The following is a 21,722-nucleotide window of genomic DNA, read 5'->3' as shown; positions in this document are numbered from 1 at the left end:
AATATGATAATTTAATGCGTTTTGTTTTTTCGAACCGATCGCAACGCCACGCAACGCAACAACAACGGTGCGCGGTGAGCCTGAGATGCGTTCGGCAGCTGGATCCCGCCGATGGTGACGATGATGATGATGGCGATCGTTTGTTTGCCGAAATTTGGGTTCAAGTGGAAACCGATGAGAGATGTGCTTGTAAATATTTCGCTTTATTTCGTTGATGAACTTCGGCTTAGGAAAGTGCTGGCCCGCCTTGGGGTCAACAGTGAAAAATAAACCGTTTGTTTTATTGATAGACAAAGAGACCCACCCACGGTCGGTAGTCACAGCGGTTGAAAGTTTTTTCTTGTCATATCAAATTATTCACATTTCACGAACCTGGTTAAATTTGTTTTTCATTTATAGTTTTATTATATTTTTCAAATCTATAATAACCAATAACCAGAGCCCCCTTGAAGATGCCATCAAAGTTCAATTCAGTACTGCAATAATAATAAGTTAATAAGACCAATGACCTTTTTGGGAGTTCATTCTTCATGCTTCATACTTGGTATGGAGTAAGAAGGAAACTTCCGAAGAAGTTATGTCTATGCATCCGTTCGCATCAATTTTCCAGTTAACCCATGGGAAATCTGTTAGAAAAACGCTGACAGATGCGGCGAGACAGCATTCTGTTTGTCCCTTAAGAGTACTTACTGAATTTTGTGGTTTGGAGTAAGAAATCGGCAGGTGTCAGACGTTAGACCGTACATTTATACACAATACATTGTCATCGATTTTAACGCAGCGTACGATTCAGTCGATCGAAAACAGACATCAGTCAAATCCTATATGGGGACATCTTTCTGGATAAATTTAATCCTAAAACGACCGTGAACGGTCATTTAACCCTTTGCTTTTTTGACTCATTTTCACAGCATTGTAATATTATTCCGCTAAACTATGTTTATTAGCAAGTTTAGTGAAAAATAGTGGAAATCTGGGAGCTCTACGATATTTCCTTTTATCGAGAAAAATATTAACGCAAATTATTTTAATTTCGATCTGTTACCGAAAAATATTCGTGGAGTTCAGTTGGTACGTTTAGTGTTAAGCTTCTGATTCTGATTACCATGAATCGTGCGTGATGTATTACGTAAGTTTTTCGATGATACACTCGAGATACTATTACATTCGCTGCTTACACATCGTGCGAAAGTAAGATACATTACAAGGATGTCGGACGATAATCCGGTTGAAAAACTGCTTTGCACTCCACCAGACTGAAGGTGATTGACGCCTTGTAAAGCGAAGCAAAGCAAAGCCTAGGTGCTACATTCCGTTATCGGAACTTGACTTTCTGTTTTTATGCGACAGACTTCACAGCCAGCAGTTAGAGTACAGGACAATTGCACGGCCAGTTTCTACGATCCAATTGACTCTTACAGCTTGTCCCAGCCCGGATTCGAATAAACGACGACTGGCTTATTAGGCCAGCATAATTCGAGGGCAACTGGGAGGATTGAACGCCTTGTTAACCTTCCGTTACTCGCGTTTGTATAACGCCTGTGAACCGTAAACTTTATCTCGGCATGTCTCGGGAATCCGGCAATAAATAAAATTACTGTTTTGAGTAAAGTTGATCCGCAGACAAAGATCTTTCAAATGGTGGAAAAAGTTTCATAAGTTTTTCACCAAGTGGCATTAGTATTCGAGTGAATTCTGTTACGTTTCACCATGCCTATAAATCGGAATTGGCGCGAGTAACGAAAGGTTAAAAAAATCTCCAAACTGTGTTGAATGCAGACGGCAACATGAGCAATTGTGGTTGTTCGAGGGAGAGAGAGCGAGTGAAAGTGAAGAAAAGAAAAAAAGGAAAAATTAGAATAAGAGTGATACAAAAAGAAAGAGGACTAGTGACAGTAACGGAGTATATAGAAAGATAAACATAGAAAGAGAGAGATAAAACATGGAAAGAGAGAAAACATGAAGAGAAGGATACAAACATAGACAACAGAAACAACAGAAGACAACAGAAAACCGGACAGAAAAAAAACAGAATAAAAGGACAAAACAAAAAACCAGAACAGAAAGGCAAAACAAAAACACAGAATAGAAAAACAAAAAAAAGCAGGAACCGAACAACAGAACAGAAAGGCAGACAGAAAGACTGAATAGAAAGATAAACTAGAAAAACAGAATAGAAATGGAATGCAAATACAGAAATGAAATGGAAATGGAATAGAGAAGAAATGAAAATGCAATAAAGTGGAAATGGAACGAAATAGAATAGAAGTGGAACGGATTGGAATAGAAATGCAATGGAGTGGAAATTGAATGGAATGGAGACAGATTGGAAAGACAAGAAAAAAAGTGGAAATGGAATAAAACGAAAATGAAATGGACTGAAAAGACAAAATAGAAACACTGATTGGTAAAACCAATAATAAATATAAAATAGAAAAGCAGAATATAAAAACAGACAAGAAAGACAGACTAGATAGATAGAATGGATTGACAGAATAGAAATGCAGGATAGAAAGGCGAAAGAGGAAGGCAGAAGAGGAAAACAATAGAAATATAGAATAGATACTATATAAAGACAGAACAGAAAGTCAGAAGCGAAACACAGAACTGAACAACATAACAGAAAAACAGAACCGAGAAAAACAGAACAGAAAGACAGAATAGAAAAACAGAATATACAGACAGAACAGAAAGACAGACTAGAAAGACAGTTTCGAAGGACAGAAAAAAAAGAAAGACAGAATAGAAATGGAATGAAGACAGAATGGAATAGAATGGAATGGATGGTAAATGGAGTAGAATGGAAAAACAGAATAAAAATGGAATGGGGATGGTAAAAAATGGAATAGAAATGGAATGGAATGGATAGATAGAATAGATAGGCAAAATAGAAAAACAGGATAGAAAGGGCAGTATAGATAGACAGAATAGAAAGATAGAATAGACATACAAAACCGATATAGAACAGAAAGACAGACTAGACAGACATAACAGAAAGACAGACTGGAAATGGAATGAAATGGAAAGACAGAATGAAAATGGAATGGAAAAAAAGAATGAAAATGAAAATGGAATAGAATGCTAATGGATTGGAATGAAAATGTAAAATGGAAATGGAAATGAAATGGAATCGAAACACAAAATGGAAAGGGAAAGGAAGGGAAAGGAAAAGGAAGGGAAAGGAATGGAAATGGAATGGAAAAGACAGAATGGAATTGAAAGACAGAATGGCCATGATTTGGAATGAAAATAGAAATGGAAATGGAAAAAACAAATTGGAAAGATAGATTGGAAAGGTAGGAAAGACAGTATGGAATTGGAATGGAATAGAAACAGAATGAAAATACAGACTGGAAAGACAAAATGGAAAGATAGAATACAAAAATACAAAAGAAAGAATGGAAATAATGTGGAATGGAAGTGGATCGGAATGGAAGTGGAACGGAATGAAAATGGAATGGAATCGAAAGACAGAATGGAAAGGCAATGGAGAAAACAGAACACAAAGAAAAAAACAAAAAAAAACAGAACAGAAACTCAGAATAGAAAAACAACATAAAGCCAGAACCAAACAGAACGGAAAGGCAGAACAGAAAGACTGAATAGAAAGACAAAATAAAAAACCAGACTAGAAAAACAGAATAGAAATGGAATGGAAAGACAGAATGGAATGGAATGAAATGAAAAAACAATAAAAATGGAATGGAACGAAAATGGAACTTAAATGGAAAGGAATCGAGAGACAGTCTGGAAAGAAAGAATAAAAATGAAATGAAAAGACAGAATGGAATAGAATGGATGGATGGAAGAAAGATAGAATAGACATTCAAAACCGATATGGAACAGAAAATCAGACTAGACAGACAGAACAGAAAGACAGACTGGAAATGGAATAAAATGGAAATTCAGAATGAAAATGGAATGGAAAGAAAGAATGAAAATGAAATGGAATGGAATGGAAAGGGAAAACGGAAATGGAATCTAAACACAGAATGGAAAGGGAAAATGGAAATGGAATCGAAACACAGAATGGAAAGGGAAAGGAATGGAAATGGAATGGTATCAAAAAACAGAATGGAAAAGGAATGGAATGGAAACACAGAATGGCCATGATATGGAATGAAAATAGAAATGGAATGGAAAAACAAATCGGAAAGGTAGATTGGAAAGACAGGAAAAATAAAATGGAAATGGAATGGAATAGAAACAGAATGAAAAAATGACAGAATGGAAATAATAGGCCGTATGAATAAAATAGTTTACTTTGCTTTTCCCGTTTAAATCGTATGAGAGCATTTGCTCTAACTCTTTTATTCATACGGCCTTATGTGGAATGGAAGTGGATCGGAATGAAAATTGAATGGAATCGAAAGACAGAATGGAAATGGAATGGAGTCGAAAGACAGAATGAATATGGAATGGAATCGAGACAGAATGGAAATAAAATGGAAAGGCAATGGAGACAGAATGGACAAGGAGTTAAATAAAAATGAAATAAAATGGAAAGACAGAATGGAAATAGAATGGAATACAAACAGAATGAAAAGACAGATTGGAAAGACAAGAACAGAAAGATAGAGAGATAGAATACTAGATAGATAGTTAGACACAAAAGCTACAAAATGAAAAAAAAGATAGACAGAAAGTCGATGAGAAAAATACCAAATGAGAAGCTAAAAACTGTAGAGCGAAAGAGAAAGAGAGAGAGAGAGAGCAATTTTCGAATGACGGATCGATTGTTACATAATTATAATACGCATAAGGCAAAAGATGAATCATATACTAAAAAAAGTATAATCAAAGTCGGCGGCAACATTAAAATCGAAAGTAAAACAGTAGAAGTTAAATGTCAAGTCAAAAATATCACTCAAACGTCAAAAATAAAAAATCAAAAGGTTAAAGTCAAAAGTCGAAGATTACAAATCAAAAGTTTAAGTCAAGAACACCTAAAAATAAAAGTAAAAATTTAAAAACCAAAAGTCAAGATTTAAATGTCAAGTCAAATTTCAAAAGACAAAAGTTAAAGTTGAAAAGCCAGAAGTTAACAGTTGTTTAAATCGTCGTTTAAATACGTCAAAAGTCGAATGTCGAAAGTCCAATGCCGAAATTTGTAAACCAAATGTTGAACTTCAAAATTCTAAAATCAAAATTCAAAGTTTATCAAAAAATCATTTGGAAATTAGAAATTAGAAAATTATTTGGAAATTGAAGCTTCACCTGGAAATCGCTTGATGTTAGCTTGAAATCGAACTTAACATTCAAAGAGGACCTTAGATTGAACAGAAGCTGGTCTTGAAATTATACTTGAATTGGGCCTGAATTCAGATTGCTTCGAGGTTGAAACTTTGCTTCAATTTGTGCTAGAAATTGGATTTGAAACCGGATTTGAACTTGGACATATATTTTGGCTTGGAAATAAATAAGATTTAAAAATATACTTGAAATTGGATTTAAATTAGACAAGATATCCTATTTGAGCGTTTCCAATTACTTTTTCATGACTTTGGCGACATGAAGCAGAGCATTGTCATGCAGCAGAACTAATTTAGATATTTTTCGTCGGTTCGAGTTTCGATTGTGATGCGCACCCACTGACTATGGAATGAAAATAGAAATTCGACTGTTATTTACCACTAACGCAAGCATGACATTTCTTTTTGTTTTCATTTGCTAACCAATTTGTAAGCTTTTTCGTTAAAATCAAAACTATGTGCCAGATTTTAATCGAAAGCGTCATCATTTTAGCTGACATAAACCTAAACAAAATGATAATTTAGACAAATCTTTAATGCCAGCATTTAAATACCAATAGATAAGAGATAAACTGAAGGCTTCACTATGAAACACACCATGAAAGAAGAGGGAATAAAGAAAACACAACATGACAGTTCCAAGCTCCGTTAGTCGACTGGATCGAACAGCAATACAACATACTTGACAAGGCAAGCAAGTTGCCTGTTTCAAGCTGGATGAGCTCACCTAATCTTATTAAAGAAGAAATCACGGGCGCTCTACTCATGTAGATGAGTATCAATGAATGTACCCCCTCCCCCTGGTTTGTCCACTCACCATCAGCCCATCAGACGCGATTTCTCAGGGCGTCGTAGTGATGAATCATAGTGATTATTCTGATCTGCGCGTCGGCCAGGGAATTGGGTTGGTGCCGGTTACATACGCATGATTGACAGACGTGGTCAATCCGGAGGCGCACGCGCATTCATTCGTTCGGCGGCGCCGCCGCCGTTGCAAGTAATGCGGTCACGCGCATCATTGCATCTCGGGTTAATCCGGGCGTCCGGAGGACGCTGCTCCCCATCATCGGGTCCGTATCGCGCTGGCGTGAATCTTCATCCGGCCACGCCGAACGGGATCGTTGTATTTATTCTAATTTAGTGTGCCCTATGGTTGGGACCAGGCAGGCAGAGAAAGAAAACGTGACCGAGCAGCAGTCGCTCGCCTAATTGGGTTTTGCCGAAAACGGAGGGAGCGGACAATTATGAAAATGAAACTCATACCCGACCCGCGACCCCCGTCGTGGTCGTACAACGTTCCCCAAATACGGGGGTACAGAAATTCGTGTGCAACATACCTACTTCCCGCCGGCAGTGGGTCAATGCAGCGCAAACTATAGGGGAACTACACGTAAGGTGCTAAGGCAGGAAAGCTGAAACGTGCCACCAACAACCTACACACGCATCAGCTCATTTCGAACGTTCGTCGAACGTATCCGTCTATTCAGTTTTATCTACAAAGAGTCCCGGAGACCGATGAAGTATTATTATCAACAACAGACAGGCGTGAAGAGGCAGAAAGAAAGAACGAACGACAAAGTGTAAAAGATGACAATAATAAATGCGACGTGTCTACAAAATTAAATATCAATAAAAACAGAAAAATGTTCCCCATCGCATAATGTTGTGCTTTGCTTCGTGTGGGATTCGTTGAGCCTTTTTTTATGCTGTCCCACTCTTTCTCTCTCCGTGTTCCGCTGTGTGACCGGTGCAAGGTAACCACTATTGTAATTTAGAAGGTTAATGGTTTCATTTTTGATAGTCGAGACACTATCGGACGGAGTGACAGAAATCTACGCGCTACAGTCACTAATAATATCGACAGTTGTCAGTGCTGCTGACTGATTGTACCTGCCGGCGTCGTCATTTTGCTTTTTGCGCTACTTCTGTTCCATTGCTACTCGCTGGCGTGCCCGGGATGAGGTTCCCTGGGGACATGTGCCCCATCTTCTGCTTATTGTTTGATGTCGTACGTATTTGATTTGGATTTCAAAAGACTTTTATTATTTTTAAGCTTTGTTAACGAAGCATAGCACAGGAGAAGAAAAGAAGATAGTTGAAGATATAAAATTTTGTTTATTTTTTCTTTTATGTAGGGTACGGGAGGGTATTTTCAGCTGGTTTCTAAATTCAGCCTATTTGCCTTTTCTTTCGCCAATAAAAATACTTTGCCGACGTACAATTATTATATGTTATAACTATTTTCTCAAGACTGTAAGTAATCTACTATTTTTATTGAAAGAACGTCAAAACTACCTGTGGCCGAAAAAATAGAAGCAATCGCTTAATGGGCCGAAACTACCCTCCCGTGCCCTCCCGGTTTTCCAAAAAACTACAATGGAAATTTTCCAATCCACTATCTTCCTGTACCAACTCATCATAGAAATTTAACACAAAATTCACACAAAATTATCAAAAATTATATGTAATGTGACGCAACAATGAAACAAAAAAAGAAAAGCAAAAAACACAAAGAGAATCCAAAACGGCAGAAAACATAACACAAAAATTACACAAGATGATACAAAAAATCAAAGCTAAGAATAAGAAACTAAAATAACACAAACATCTCCACAGAAAGGCACAAAAATGGTACAAAATAAGTATAGTACGTGTTTTGACAAAAACCCAAGCTGATCAAATAATAAGTGCGCCGTTCTTAATCACGATAATCTCGCCACTAAAACGATACAAAAGTTGCACAAACAGTAAGAGGGAAAAGGTCCGAACATGATACACAAGCGATACAAAACTGACACAAAAATAATACAAATAATAACACAAAACTGACACGAGAATGCCAAAAAATGTAGAAAAATAAAACATAAATAAAAAATGGGAAACAATAAAATCAAGATTTCGAAAAATTATACAAACAATCAAAACCAGCACAAGAATGATACAAAAAGATGGAAATGCATATGAAAATAAATCTAAAATTAGAGAGTAATGATACCAAAATTACATTAAATTATACAAGAAAAAATAAAAAACAGTAATGAAGTTTAAAAGAAGACAAATAAAGAACAAGAAGAGACACAAAAATAACGCAAAAACTGACGTAAAAATGATACGAAAATATACAAAAATAATACGACAATGATACAAAAATATACGGAAAAATGAAAGAATCAAAAATTTAAATAAAAGGACACAAAATCGACCCAAAAAAGGGCGATACAATAATGAGACAGACATAACACAAAAATAATGATGCTGAAATACTAAAATAATGCGTGGCACTAAACGATAATATAAATAATCACATGAACATTGAAAAAATATCACAAACTCTACACAAAAAGAAAGTGAAAGTTATATAGAAAATGACAGATATTAAACAAAAGATATAGAAAAGCGGTACATACAATATATAAAACCTACATCAAAAGCTGCACAAAGAAGCTACATTACACGAAAATGATACATAAAGGACACAACAATTATGACAGGAAAGTGATTCAAAACAGGCGTAAAAATTATACAGAAATGATAGAACATACAAAACAAAGTACAATAATGTAACACAAAGACACATAAAACACCAAAAACCTACAGAAAATAATATAAAACAATATGAAAGCGAGAAAGTGTCCGATGCGAATAATGATTAATTGGATGAGCTGGAAAATTTTGATATAGGGGAGAGTAGTCAACAGTGAGATAACAGGGACAGTGAGACAACGTGAATAAGCGAAAAAGCGACTTCAGTGTATTTTTCAACAAATGTCATTTTTGGGGGGGTCAAAGTAAATTTTATTGCAAACATTTGCAGGTGATTTTCAACAGCAAACCGCATATTTAACCCAAATTAAATTTACTACATAAAAAACTACATATAAAAAATATGACAATCGAATTGTTTGCTAACACCACTATTTCACTATTTTTTATAAAACATTCCTATTTGAAACAGTGAGACACACAGACAATGCTCACGTAATACGATTTTTTTAAATTTTTTACATTGAATTGTAAATTGATCCATATGAATTGACTGTAAATTAATTCTGAAGTGTAACTTAAGGGGGCACAGTACTTTTTCAATTTAAAAAAATCGAAATTTTTTTTATTGATTATTTCGAAAGATTAACATTTTGCCCATATGTGTTTCAAGTCATTTAGATGAATTCCAAAAATTGACAAAGTTACAGCTATTTGTACCGCGCATGTCTGGAGCGATTACACAGCGAATAAAAACTTCAACGTCGTTTTTCTCGAAACCAGGTTTTGAAAGTCGGTACCATAAATATCTCAAGAACGGCTGAAGCAATTCTCATGATTCTTTTTTTTGTTTCAAAGCCAACAAAATTATCTAGTGTTTGACCCATCCTTTTTTCAATATTACAATTTTTGTATTTTTTAGAAATGTTTAAAGTAAATTTTTTCGGCTAAAAACCTTACTTTTATGTTTGAATGTCCGCCATTTTGTTATGCGTTCGAATTTTAAAAAAAGGATGGGTCAAACACGAGATAATTTAATATTCTTTCATGTCGTTTTGGAATTTTTCAATTCGGATAAGCCCCCCAGCGCCAATCCATGGTACCGCAAATCATGTTTTTTTCGAATGATCATGTTCAAGGAGCCGTAGGGGAGGGGGGAAGAGGTTCACATATGCAAACAAAACTGCAAATATTAGTATAAAGTGCAATGTTTAGCAAGCAATAAACCCGAATCGATTCGCTTTTCGCGTTATCGCCCCCTTAAGAGTCAGATGACTTAGTCTTCAGGTCTTCACGAATCAAGGAAATATGTCTTCATTTGTCTTCCTTCGGCTTTCCGCCCGTTTAAACTGCATGGTGAAGACTGCCTTCACATGTCTTCAAGTGAAGACATTTCACTTTTTTGTAACAAAAATGTCTTCAAAATGAAGACATGTCTTCACTTCTGGCATCTCTGGCCGTGATGCAAATAAATCTTCTATACCTATAAAAAAGGATTTCTGTCTGTCTGTCTGTCTGTCTGTCCCTATGTTCCTTTTAGAATCGAAAACTACTGAACCGATCAGCGTGAAAATTTAGGGGCATGTAGGGGTTTTTGGGGCTACGGAAGGTTCTTTCGATGACAAAAGTCCCCTCCCCCCACTAAGAGGGGGGGCTCCCATACAAATCTATGCCTAAAAAAATGGATTTCTGTCTGCTTTATGTTCCTTATAGAATCGAAAACTATTGAACCGATCGGAATGAAAATTTTCATGTAGGGGTTTTTGGTGCCAGAGAAGGTTGTTATGATGGTAAGAGATCCCTCCTCCCACCAAGAAGGGGGCCTCCCATACAAATCTATACCTATAAAAATGGCTTTCTGTCTGTCTGCCCGAATGTTCCTTATAGAATCGAAAACCACTGAGCCGATCGGCGTGAAAATTTGCATATAGTGGTTTTTGGGCCAGGAAAGGTTCTTATGATGGTTAGAGACCCCTCCTCCCACTAAGAGAGGGGGCTGCCATACAAATTAAACACAAATTTCCTCATAACTCGAGAACTAATCAAGCAAATAGTACCAAATTTGGCGTGTGGAGGTTTTTGAAGGCAAAAATATTTTCTATGGTGAATTAGGACACCTCCTCACTTTAAGATGGGGGGCTTCTACACAAATGAAATACAAATTTCCTCATAATTCGAGAACTAATCAAGCAAATGGAACCATATTTGGCATGTGGGTGTTTTTGGAGGCAACCATTTTTCCCATGATGAATTAGGACTTCTTACATTTTTAGGGGGGGGGGGGCTCCCATACAAACTAAATACAAATTTCCTTATAACTCTAGAACTAATCAAGCAAATGGAACCAAATTTAGCATGTGGGTGTTTTTGTAGGCAAGAATATTTTCTATGGTGAATTAGGACCCCTCCCCACTTTAGGAGGGGGAGCTCCTATACAAATGAAAAACAGTTTCCTCATAACTCGAGAACTAATCAAGCAAATGGAACCAAATTTGACATGTTAGTGGTTTTGGAGGTAAGATTTTTTTCTATGGTGAATTGAGACCCCTCTCCTCTTTAGAAAGCGAGTTATGGCGCATCTCCCCTTTATGAGGGTGGGCTTTCATACAAATGAAATGCAAATTTCCTCTTATCTCGAGAACTAATCAAGCAAATGAAACCAAATTTGGCATGTGGGGCTTTTACTACGACTTAGCCATAGGAATACTGTATAGTATATAAGTAAACATTGTAATAACATTATTGTATGTAGTCTACAAATGCTTGACGAATAAAACGAATAAAACGAATTCGTGACTTAGGGGGCAGAAATTTTTTCTATGATGAATTAAGACCCCTCCCCTGTTTAGGAGGAGGGAACTCCCATACAAACGAAATTCAAATTTCCTGATAACTTGAGAACTAATCAAGCCAATGGAACCAAATTTGGCATGTGGGAGATTTTTGAGTCTTGAATTTATTTATGATAGTTAGACACCTCTCAGTCCTGTGGTAGGGGAATATGGACTCGAGAAATTCGAGACTCTTCTAAAAAACATTAGTCAATAACAAGACCACAAAAGCTATCTATAGTAACACTAGATCATTCAGGACGAGACGGCCGCGAGAGTTGCCGGTTACCCGCCGTCGGAAGCGCCACCCACTGGAGGGAGGCAACTCCCCGCAGAAATCACTACTGTCTAGGTTTATTTGTTTTCCTAGGTCTACCTGGGTTTGCTGGAACGAGCGATAGCGAGTAAGGAGAGGATCGCGAAATGGTACTTTCCACAAAAAAGTTTTCCGTGAAATGGTACATTCCGCTTAAGGTTTTTTGCAAAATGATATTCGGCAAAATGTTGTACAATCATGGCGAATATTACTATCCGCTTTCTGGCTATGCAATGGGGGGACAGGAGAGTTGTTTTCTATTTTACTGTGAGGAAAAATGGCAAATTTGTATATCAAACTACCCTTTCCTGGTAACTAATAAGCATTAACATAAGCAGCAAATCAGCGTATCTGGCATTTATACTGCACGTTGTTGTATATTAGCTTTTTGACTGCTAGAATTGTATACAAATTCTTCGTGCCGGTAATTAGCTGTAAATTAGCATTGTCAGCACTATAAGAAGGTTATCAGTAAAGTAGCTGTGAATTTTGCCAAAATAGCATTTAAGTAGCATTTAAGGCGACTTAAACGCTTATTGGCCTACATTTTAATAGCATTGGAGATGCTTACTGGTTACCTGGGATGCTTTCATAGTTACGTAACTGGCCACATGAATCATCTAAGGTTGAACTCCTCAGAAACTTGCAAAACTCGAGATTGTGACAAAGATCACCCGAGATTCATGATTTATGTACAAGACAGGTTATTTTGTGGCAATACGAAGTTTGTCGGGTCAGCTAGTCTTCTATATATGAGGCTTGTCTGTAGCGAAAACCAGGTATAAAGTATAAGAAGCGTATCGGTAACTAAAAACAGACCCCTGACAAGTCGTCATGCTTTCGTAGCAATGGTCGACTACTGGACTGCTCGATTGCTTATCTGGTCGACTAGACTGCTCGACTTGTTTGCTCGACTGGACTGCTCAACTGGACTGCTCGAATGGACTGTTCGATTCGACTGCTCGACTTACCTACTCGATTGGACAGTTCGACTTAACGGAACAGCTCGATTAAATTACTCGATTTAACTGCTCGACTGGACTACTCAACTCAACTGCTCCATTTCACTGCTCGACTTATTACTCGTCCGGACTGCTCGATTCAATTGCTCAACTCAATTGCTCGATTTCACTGCACGACTTAACCACTCGACTAGACCGCTTGACTAAACTATTCGACTAGACTACTCGACCCAACTGCTCCACTCGACTCGACTGCTCGACGCAACAGCTCGATTCGAGTATTCGAATCGGCTGCTCGACTCACTACTCGATCCGACTGCTCGGTTCAACTTCTCGACCAGATTACTCGATTTGATTGCTTGACTCGACTGGTTGATTCGATTGCTCGTCGTGATATCAACGTCTTTTGAATCGGTTCGCGGCAGAAAAGGGACGGTTCAGAGCCACTCACACAAAAAAGCCATCTATAGAATCAGCACAATGGAGATAATGTTTTTATTCAGCTAAATAAATCCCAATGCGAGCATAAGATCTATTTGTTTAAATTTACAAACATGCTTGAGCTATTGTAATCTTAAGATCTTTGCATGCCGTGATGCAAATAAATTTAACATAAAGCTTAAAGAACTAATACAAAGATTGTGGGGCAATCCCGGTATAGTGGTTAGCATTCACGCCTCTAACGCCCAGGACCCTGATTCAAATCCCAACCCCGCAGAAGTCACGAATGACCCATGCTGTTGAAACTATAATGACTATAATAAAAAAAAAAGAATACAAAGATTAAACATCTTCGCAAAACTGGCAAATGGAATGTATCTGCAATTTTTTTTGACAGAATTCTATTTTCCGGATCTAAAGATTCGGGTTCAACTAGGACAATAATAATATGAAATAAGTTTAGCTGTTTTTTGTTTGGACAGTGAGGAAATTTCTGGTGCAAAGAATGATAGAATTGGATGAACGAGAAAATTGCGGCCAACAATACACTGAGTTGAGCAATGGCAGGTGCCCAAGTAACACACAAAACAAGTTAGAAAATAATCTTCATGGAAAGTAGTCGTCTAAGAGTAATATAAACGTAGTTTGAAAACATGTGTCGTTATTATTAAGGTTTTGAGATGTTTTGTGATAACATGAATTTATTTGACAGCTCATAAGCTACATTATATCAATGTAATTAACAAAATTAGTTTATTACGTGTTGTAAAAAAAATGTGCCCCACCTTCTACCAAATTCTGGGTACGCTAGCGTCGACCTAACAATCCCTCTGATAGGGTTTGCATATTACTCCGAGGGTTGTTTCGATCATTCACGGTCTTAGTCCCGCCTACGCACGATTGAGTCCATTCACTCCGTTCATTTGTAGGTCAACCGAGTCGAACCCTTGACGAACTGTGCGTTTGCATCCACATGCATTCACATGCAGGTGGCTTCCGAAATTCAAAGGCGCGCACCGCACGCGGAAAGTGGGTCGACTATTGACCCGGAAAGTCAGAATGGCCAACCGTAACTCAACGATCTGTCACCGCCGCTTAGTTAGATGAAGCGAACGCATCAACTTCTTGTGAGCTCGTGTGCCTCTGCCACAGAGACGAACCAACCAACAACTGGAAGATCTTGATTTATGACTTTCGGTTTTTTTCCTTCCTTCGTGTGTACACTGCACTGCGACCGCAGGGAGCCCTGTTTGGCCGCCGTATGCCGCAAGTGTCGATGTCGATCCGTCGCCACCGCCGACGTTGTATAGATCCGTCTCGGGCGTGCGCCGTCTGCGTTGTGAACAGGCTATTTATTAAAATAAATGAACTTCCGTTTGGTTGGCAATCGCATTTGTCCACGGGGTATCGCATTTCCCTTTCGCTGAATAATTGCTGTAAATTGCGATTGTTGTAAGACACACCGAGAGGAGCAGCAGGTCTGGGACACCCGAAAAAAAATATGGCGTTACCATTTTTAACGAGGTGTCAACGCACACAGCTGAAAACGAGAGATTCGACGCACTCCCCGACTCCGATGGGATGCCTTTTACTCTGTGGTTATCATAAATTAAAAAATTAAAATGTTTTCTGCCCACCGAAACCGATCCCAAAAAAAAAACGTAAAACAACGATGGCTCAGTCATCAAACGTGCAGCCCACTCTCTCGGGACGGGTTCGTCCGCCATCAACCAGCATCATCCACGAGGCCCTCAAAAATACCTGCTGATTAACACGTTCGAGAAAGTTAATAAGAAGACCCTTTGGGTCGAGAGTCGAGAAATTGATGCAAATGCACCATTTTCGGTGGGGTTCAGGTTTCAACTTCCTACGTGTCTGCCCCGGCAGCGCGCGTCTCACTGACACTGGCGAGAGGGCGGTAACCGGGGCAAGATTTATGGGAATTGTTTTCTTTTCTTTGCGTGATCATCTCGTCCACAGAATCAGCAAACGAGATGATATGTAGCCTCACCAGAGCGGTAATTAATACTGTCCTTTTTGTCTCGAATTACAGGTAGCAGCACCGATTTAGCACCCTCGCTGTTAGGCTATTACGATTCGTTGGCCACCAAGGTAGGTGCCGATCAGACGTCCACCGGAAGCAGTCCCATTAAGTCGAAGGCTTCCGGCGAAACCCTATCCACCAGCAACCACAGTCTGAATGCAAACTCGTCATCGTCATCGTCGAGCAGTTCCACCGTCGTCGTCAGCAGCAGCAGCAGTTGCACTTCCTCCACGACAATCAACCAGCAAAGAGTTCAGTTCAGCCAGGAACTCACTCAACAAACCGGTGAAAAACCGTTCCAATCGAACGTACTAAAGTTCAAAACCGTTGGACTGCTCAGGCCAACCCGGCCGGCCCCGCACATACCCAAACACGGGGACAAATTTCGAAACCTTTCGTTAAACGTACAGAGAATACTCTCGAATACTGAAACGGCCATAGAACCCAACCAACCGGAAGCCACGAATCAAACGAGGCTACCACCGACGACTACCTTCCACCGCAATCACCGTCAGTCGGCATCCTTCTGTACTAGTCGATCGATCTCGTCCACCACCACCACCACCACCACGTCGACAAGGCACGTTGCCTTCAAGAACCTCCCGCTGTCGAAAAACATCACCAAAATCACTCAAGCTTCGGAGTTGATCGATCACTTCAGCACAAAGCCCGAACGCCGTGACACCAACGGCAACTGTGATACGGCACTGCCCCTAGCGGAGGATGTTCCCAAGCTGAGCCTAATCCAACAGCGAATCAAATCCCTCACATCCGCCCTGGTCGGCGATCTGGAACCGACGGTACCTCCAGACCAGGAGGAACCAGTTCTACGAAATCCAGAAAAATCGATGGAACCACCCGGCGGCGATCGCAATGCATTTATCGAAAACTGCGAAGAGTCCGAACAGCGGCACACCATCGTAGAAGCGCGTAATCCGTTCGTCAGTCTGGTGGTCACTGAGCCTGCACCGAGAGACAGCGAACCAGCGGAATCCGAGGATCGTCGCAAACTTGCGCACGCCCGGGAGCAACTACAGCTTAATTCGTCGCGAACTTTACCCGAATCACCGCAGTTGCCCCGATCCAGCGGCAGCAGCGTAACGTCCGCTTCAACACCGAGCCTCGATACGGCCAGTTCGGCTTCGCTGTCCTCGAGCAAGGCTTCACTAACGCAAACACCGGGGACGCCCGTTCTCAGCACCCGCCCCCTGTCGGCATCGTCGATCTGCTCCTACTCGTCGAGCAGCAGTTCCGGTTCCGACACTCTACTTCTAGTCAGCGGCAAGTGCTGCGGTGGCGCTCCCTCCTATCAGGCCAGCGTCGAAAGCCTAGCCGATCAGAGCGAATGCGAGCAGAACGGCACCTCCGGCAGTGGTCTGACGATGTGCGAACGGGCGGTGATGGAAATAATCGACTCCGAGCGGAGCTACGTCGAAGATTTGGGCCAGATCATCAAGGGGTGAGTACGGATTTGGTTGTTTCACTCAACTCAATGAATGTTGTAACTTAAATTGACTAGCATTTTTCAGTCTACTCTGACTTTGGCTTTGAACGGTCGACCTTCCCATGCTTGTTTAACGTTACGATTTGCTGTTGTAAACATGTTACAGATAATTAATTGTTTCGTTTATTTAATTCCACTACACATGAAATTTGATGAATGTTTCTTATAGCATTTTTTCTCTGCTTTCCGATGGTGGGTTTGAAATTAAAATCGGTTGGGGAAATCATGACGAAAACGGGGCGATTTTTAGATAAAATCCAATATGGCGACCGAATCCAAGATGGCCACCAAAAAATTTTTTCATTCCATTTTAAAGCCCTGCTCTTCTTCTTTACAGAACCGGGCCATTTGTTAGTTGTTTCATGGCAAATTTATGAAATATCACATGATATAGATCTCAAGGTTTGCTCAAAATTCAACTTTTTTTAAACTGTTAGGCCCCTTAACGAACGAGGGGTCCACTATTTCGAGGTATCAAAAGTGTAATTCTTATTTTTTAGCCATTTTCAACCAATTAAACGCAAAAGTTTCATTATTTGAAGACCTCGTGTCAGTAGTGGCCCCGTTTCAGCGAGAATTACCCAAAGCCAAAAATAGAGTTAGAATTCAATGAAATGTGAATAAAAATCCACTTACCTGAATGTAATAGCACTGAAAGTAGAAAAGAAAAAAAATAAGAAAATCATTAAAAAAAATTTGGGACTAACACGAAACAGTTTCATATTGCTTGACGTTTCGGCCTGTGGGTTTGACATTTCAAAGGGAACATTGTTATGTTTTCTTATTAGAAGGCGAAAGATCCGAATAAAATACATTTTCAGTCATAAATCTCTCAACAAATTAAAAAATCATCAACAATAAACTATAACTGAAGTTATATATGGCGAGGACCAAGTGTACTCAGACATGAGTATAGAAAAATGACAAAATACTGGGATAAAATTGACTTGAAATTATAATAAATTTGCGACAAAATCCATGTTTAACTAGAAGAGCTGAATACTCGGAAACAAGTTAACTCAAATCGATCGAGTATACTTGTTAACCATATTTGATAATTTTGCTGTAATTTTATTATAGTCTTGACCTTTTTTGACCTAATTCAGTCAAATTTGATATAGTTTTATATGCAACTGCACATCAAATTGCATTACGGAAAAAACCCGCAGAAAATTACCTACTGTCTTACCTAACTCATAATATATCCCTATTTCCAAAATTCTCATGCTCTTATTTTTGGAGTAAACATAAGGTTCTGTACAACATCTGGCTACAGCTTCTTCCGAACGGAAATCCATTTTTTCTTCTTGTTTTCCTTCAATTTGAGCTCCTTGGGATGCTTCCGTAGTACCTGCTTCATAATAGGCCAGTATTTTTCGTTGAGCCTTAGTTCCGGTGCTGCATGATAGAGTCAGTAGGATTTTTGCACTAACCCCGTAACCGTCCAGCTGTGCAGTCTGTCGGTAAAGAAGTCAAGTCTAAGAAAGACGTTTAAGCCGTTTAAGCGTGAAAGTGACCCCGTTGGCTTCGACCACTCCAGGACAGTCTTTAAATAGTGGCACGAAGCTAGATCCGGCCAGAAGATCGTAGAGCCCTCGTGTTTCTTCAACAGAGGAAGCCGACGCTTCTGTAGACACTCCTTGAGGTAGATCTGCCCGTTTACAGTCCCGGTAGTCACGAACGGCGCACTCCGTTTGCCACATGAGCAAATCGCTTGCCAATTTCATGTATCCATTCTGACCACATTTCTCCTTCCGTTCGATGCTCAGAGTCTCGTAGTAACGACTCACCGTTGACTGTTCGATTCTGAGTTGTCCCGGTGAGAGAGTTAAGGATTTTCCAGGTGCTTGCGCAAAATCAATTGACCGTTTTGAATTTTCATCAGAAATATGGCAAATGGGGTATAAAATCAAAGGATTTATCAACGCGAGTCCTTGAGTGGACTTTTGGATGTATTTTGACCCTATCTGGACATTCCGGAATATCCGTTGTCGGTTCTACCGGAACCCCATTTGCCATATTTCTAATGAAAATTCAGAACGGCCAATTTTCAGTTCCGGTAGAACCGACAACGGATATTACGGAATGTCCAGATCGGTTCAAAATGCATCCTAAAGTCCACCAAAGAACTTGCGTTGAAAAATCCTTTGGTTTGATACCCCATTTGTCATATTATTGAAGAGAATTCAAAACGGCCAATTTTCAGTTCCAGTAGAACCGATACCGGATGTTCCAGAGTGTGGGACATGAACTTGCGCTCTACAGGATAGTGCAAAATTCATTCATATTGACCATAAATGAAATGGATAACTTTTGCGCACTCTGTTAAGCAGATTTCTAGTTTTATTTCACATGCTACTTATGACGTCAAAAAAAATCCCACTGCGATCTGGAATATCTCCGGGTCAATGGAACCAAAATTTATTAACTTATTTTTTCATTAAAGGCCAATCTATTGTGGTTCTTTGAAAATTAATTGCATAAAAATCGAATGAAAATAAGTGGAGATAGAGCCAAAAGTGTAACTGCAAGTACCATCATTTTTTATGTCGGGGACGTAAAGGTTAAAACGTCATAAAATGATTTTAGGGAATTATGCCAAATGGACCCTTATGAGTATACCAAAATATTTATGCCAAACGATTTAATGATAAAAGGGCGGCCCTTGTTTTAATTGCTTTGTGACGGAGCAATAGAAGACCGACAGCCTGGTGGTAGGAGAGCTAATAGTTTATTTATAAAAAAAGAAAAGCCAAGGTTGCTCCCCTGCGGTCCACCAGAGATGTTGCTGAACGAGTCGGCAAACTCGGATCTAATATTCACACTCAGCCTTCGGTGTGTTAAGTATGAGTGTAGTCGTGCGGTGCGGAAACTTCCATCTTCTCCAACCTAGCAAGGAGGATGCCGTAATCCACCTGATCAAACCCTGCTTTCAGGTCCGTGTACACTGCATCAACTTGCACCCCTTCATTCACGTTGGGCAGGCAGAACGAGACGAAACCAACGGGATCCGTGGACTGAACCTTTCGGAAAAGGGGGGCTCCCATACAAATCTATGCCTATAAAAATGGATTTCTGTCTGGCCGAATGTTCCTTATAGAATCAAAAAGTACTGAACCGATCGGCGTGAATTTTTGCATGTAGGGGTTTTTGAGGCCAGGTAAGGTTCCTATGATGGTTAGAGACCCCTCCCCCCACTAAGAGGGGGGCTCCCATACAAACGAAACACAAATTTCTGCATAACTCGAGAACTAATCAAGCAAATGTAACAACATTTTACATGTGGGTATTTCTGGAGGCATGAATTTTTTCTATGATGAATTGAGACCCCTTACCTTTTTAGGAGGGGGGGCTCCCATACAAATGAAATACAAATTTCTTCATAACTCGAGAACCAATCAAGCAAATGGAACCAAATTTGGCATGTGGGACTTTTATGGGGACATTTTTTCTAAGATGAATTCTGGTGAATTTAAACTGACTTAAATGCTTATTGGCCTATATTTGAATAGCATTGGTGATGCTTATTGGTTACCTGGGATGCTTTCATAGTTACGTAACTGAAAAAATGAATCATCTAAGGTTGAACTCCTCAGAAACTTGCAAAACACGAGATTGTGACAAAGATCATCCGAATTTCATGATGTATGTACAACACAGTTTAATTTGTGGCAATACGAAGTCGGGTCGGGTCAGCTAGTATGGTATAAATATCACGATACCACACCATGCTGGCCTGAGGAAACGTAGTGTTGACAGCGAACAAGGTGTCGTTCACGACTATCCCGAGTACTTTAGAACTGGAGCACAACGATGTAATCCCTCGATAGTTTTGAATGTTACGCTTAGAACACTTTTTCAGGGTGCAAAGTGGAATACCGTCATTTGGGATAGTAGTTTAATAATTCGACCAACTGAATAGGGCAGTTCGAAAATTTCTTTATCATGATGTAAATAAAATTATCCTGACAATACTTACTGTCTATACACTCTTAGCGTAACTCAGTAAATTTTTTCCTCAGTAAAAAATTTTTCTCATAAAATAAATACACTTTTCATGTTTGGATGTGTTCGTGTTTCACTTTTATTCGAATGACAGAAGGAAGCTGCGGAAAGCATAAAGTCTGTAAAAATGAAGTACATCGTGGCTGGCAGTAAGCGCGATATTCCCTCGGGCTCTTGGTACTACGATGGTAATCGTAATTCTTTTATATCTTTTTCGTAGTAAGGCCATAGCAAATCGTTTTCAAAGTCTTTGTCACCCACCGCCCCCCCCCCCCCCCCACTTGTAAATTGGCTTGAAAATCGGGGGGCAAAAAAATAACTTGTAAGATATGAGTTAATTTTTTTTATAAAATCAATTGTCTGTGGGCTCTACAGCCTGAAAAACTCGAAAAATTACTGTACGAGTTGAGTTAACGCTTCTAGCACGAAATAGAAATGGAAATTCAAACAGTGGAATTTTCCGAAATTCGGCCAGAAATATTTTCTTTCGTTTTTGTCTTTTTGTTCGTAGATTTTTGCATGAAAAATAACAACGTATTTATTAAAAGCAAGAATAGGTTTGGTTTTCAAGTTTAAACTTTAAGTAAAAATGCCTAAAATCCATTTTTTTTTGTTCGATTAAAAAATTCTCTTTGCTTTTTTTTCGCTCCCCCCTCCGCTTCAGTGGCCCAACACCGGTGAGACAAAAACTTTTTTAAATATTTGTAATGGCCTAAACTCGCAATCTGCAGTGCTGTTTTTTCGCCGAATTCAGAAAAAAATATAAATTAGAGCTTGAAAAAATCCACTCAATTTCATATTCGTACAGAATTTAACTGTAGGAGATGTTTAAAGAGGACAAATATATTCATACATTCCACTGCGTGCGCTGCACTTCGAAGGGT

General features: G+C 39.2%; 1 protein-coding gene across 1 annotated transcript in view; it reads left to right on the top strand.

Annotated features, from left to right (window-relative positions):
* LOC128738717 (uncharacterized) overlaps positions 1-21,722 on the top strand; it is a 232,571-nt gene that overhangs the window by 197,801 nt on the left and 13,048 nt on the right. Inside the window, exon 2 of the mRNA XM_053834043.1 lies at positions 15,339-16,788. Within this exon, the coding sequence (XP_053690018.1) occupies positions 15,339-16,788 (1,450 nt within the window). The remainder of the gene's footprint in view (positions 1-15,338; positions 16,789-21,722) is intronic.

The sequence above is a fragment of the Sabethes cyaneus genome, chromosome 2 (assembly GCF_943734655.1).
Source record: "Sabethes cyaneus chromosome 2, idSabCyanKW18_F2, whole genome shotgun sequence".
Lineage (NCBI taxonomy): Eukaryota > Metazoa > Arthropoda > Insecta > Diptera > Culicidae > Sabethes > Sabethes cyaneus.
Note: the sequence above shows the minus strand (reverse complement) of the source record. Positions and strands in the feature narration are given on the sequence as shown.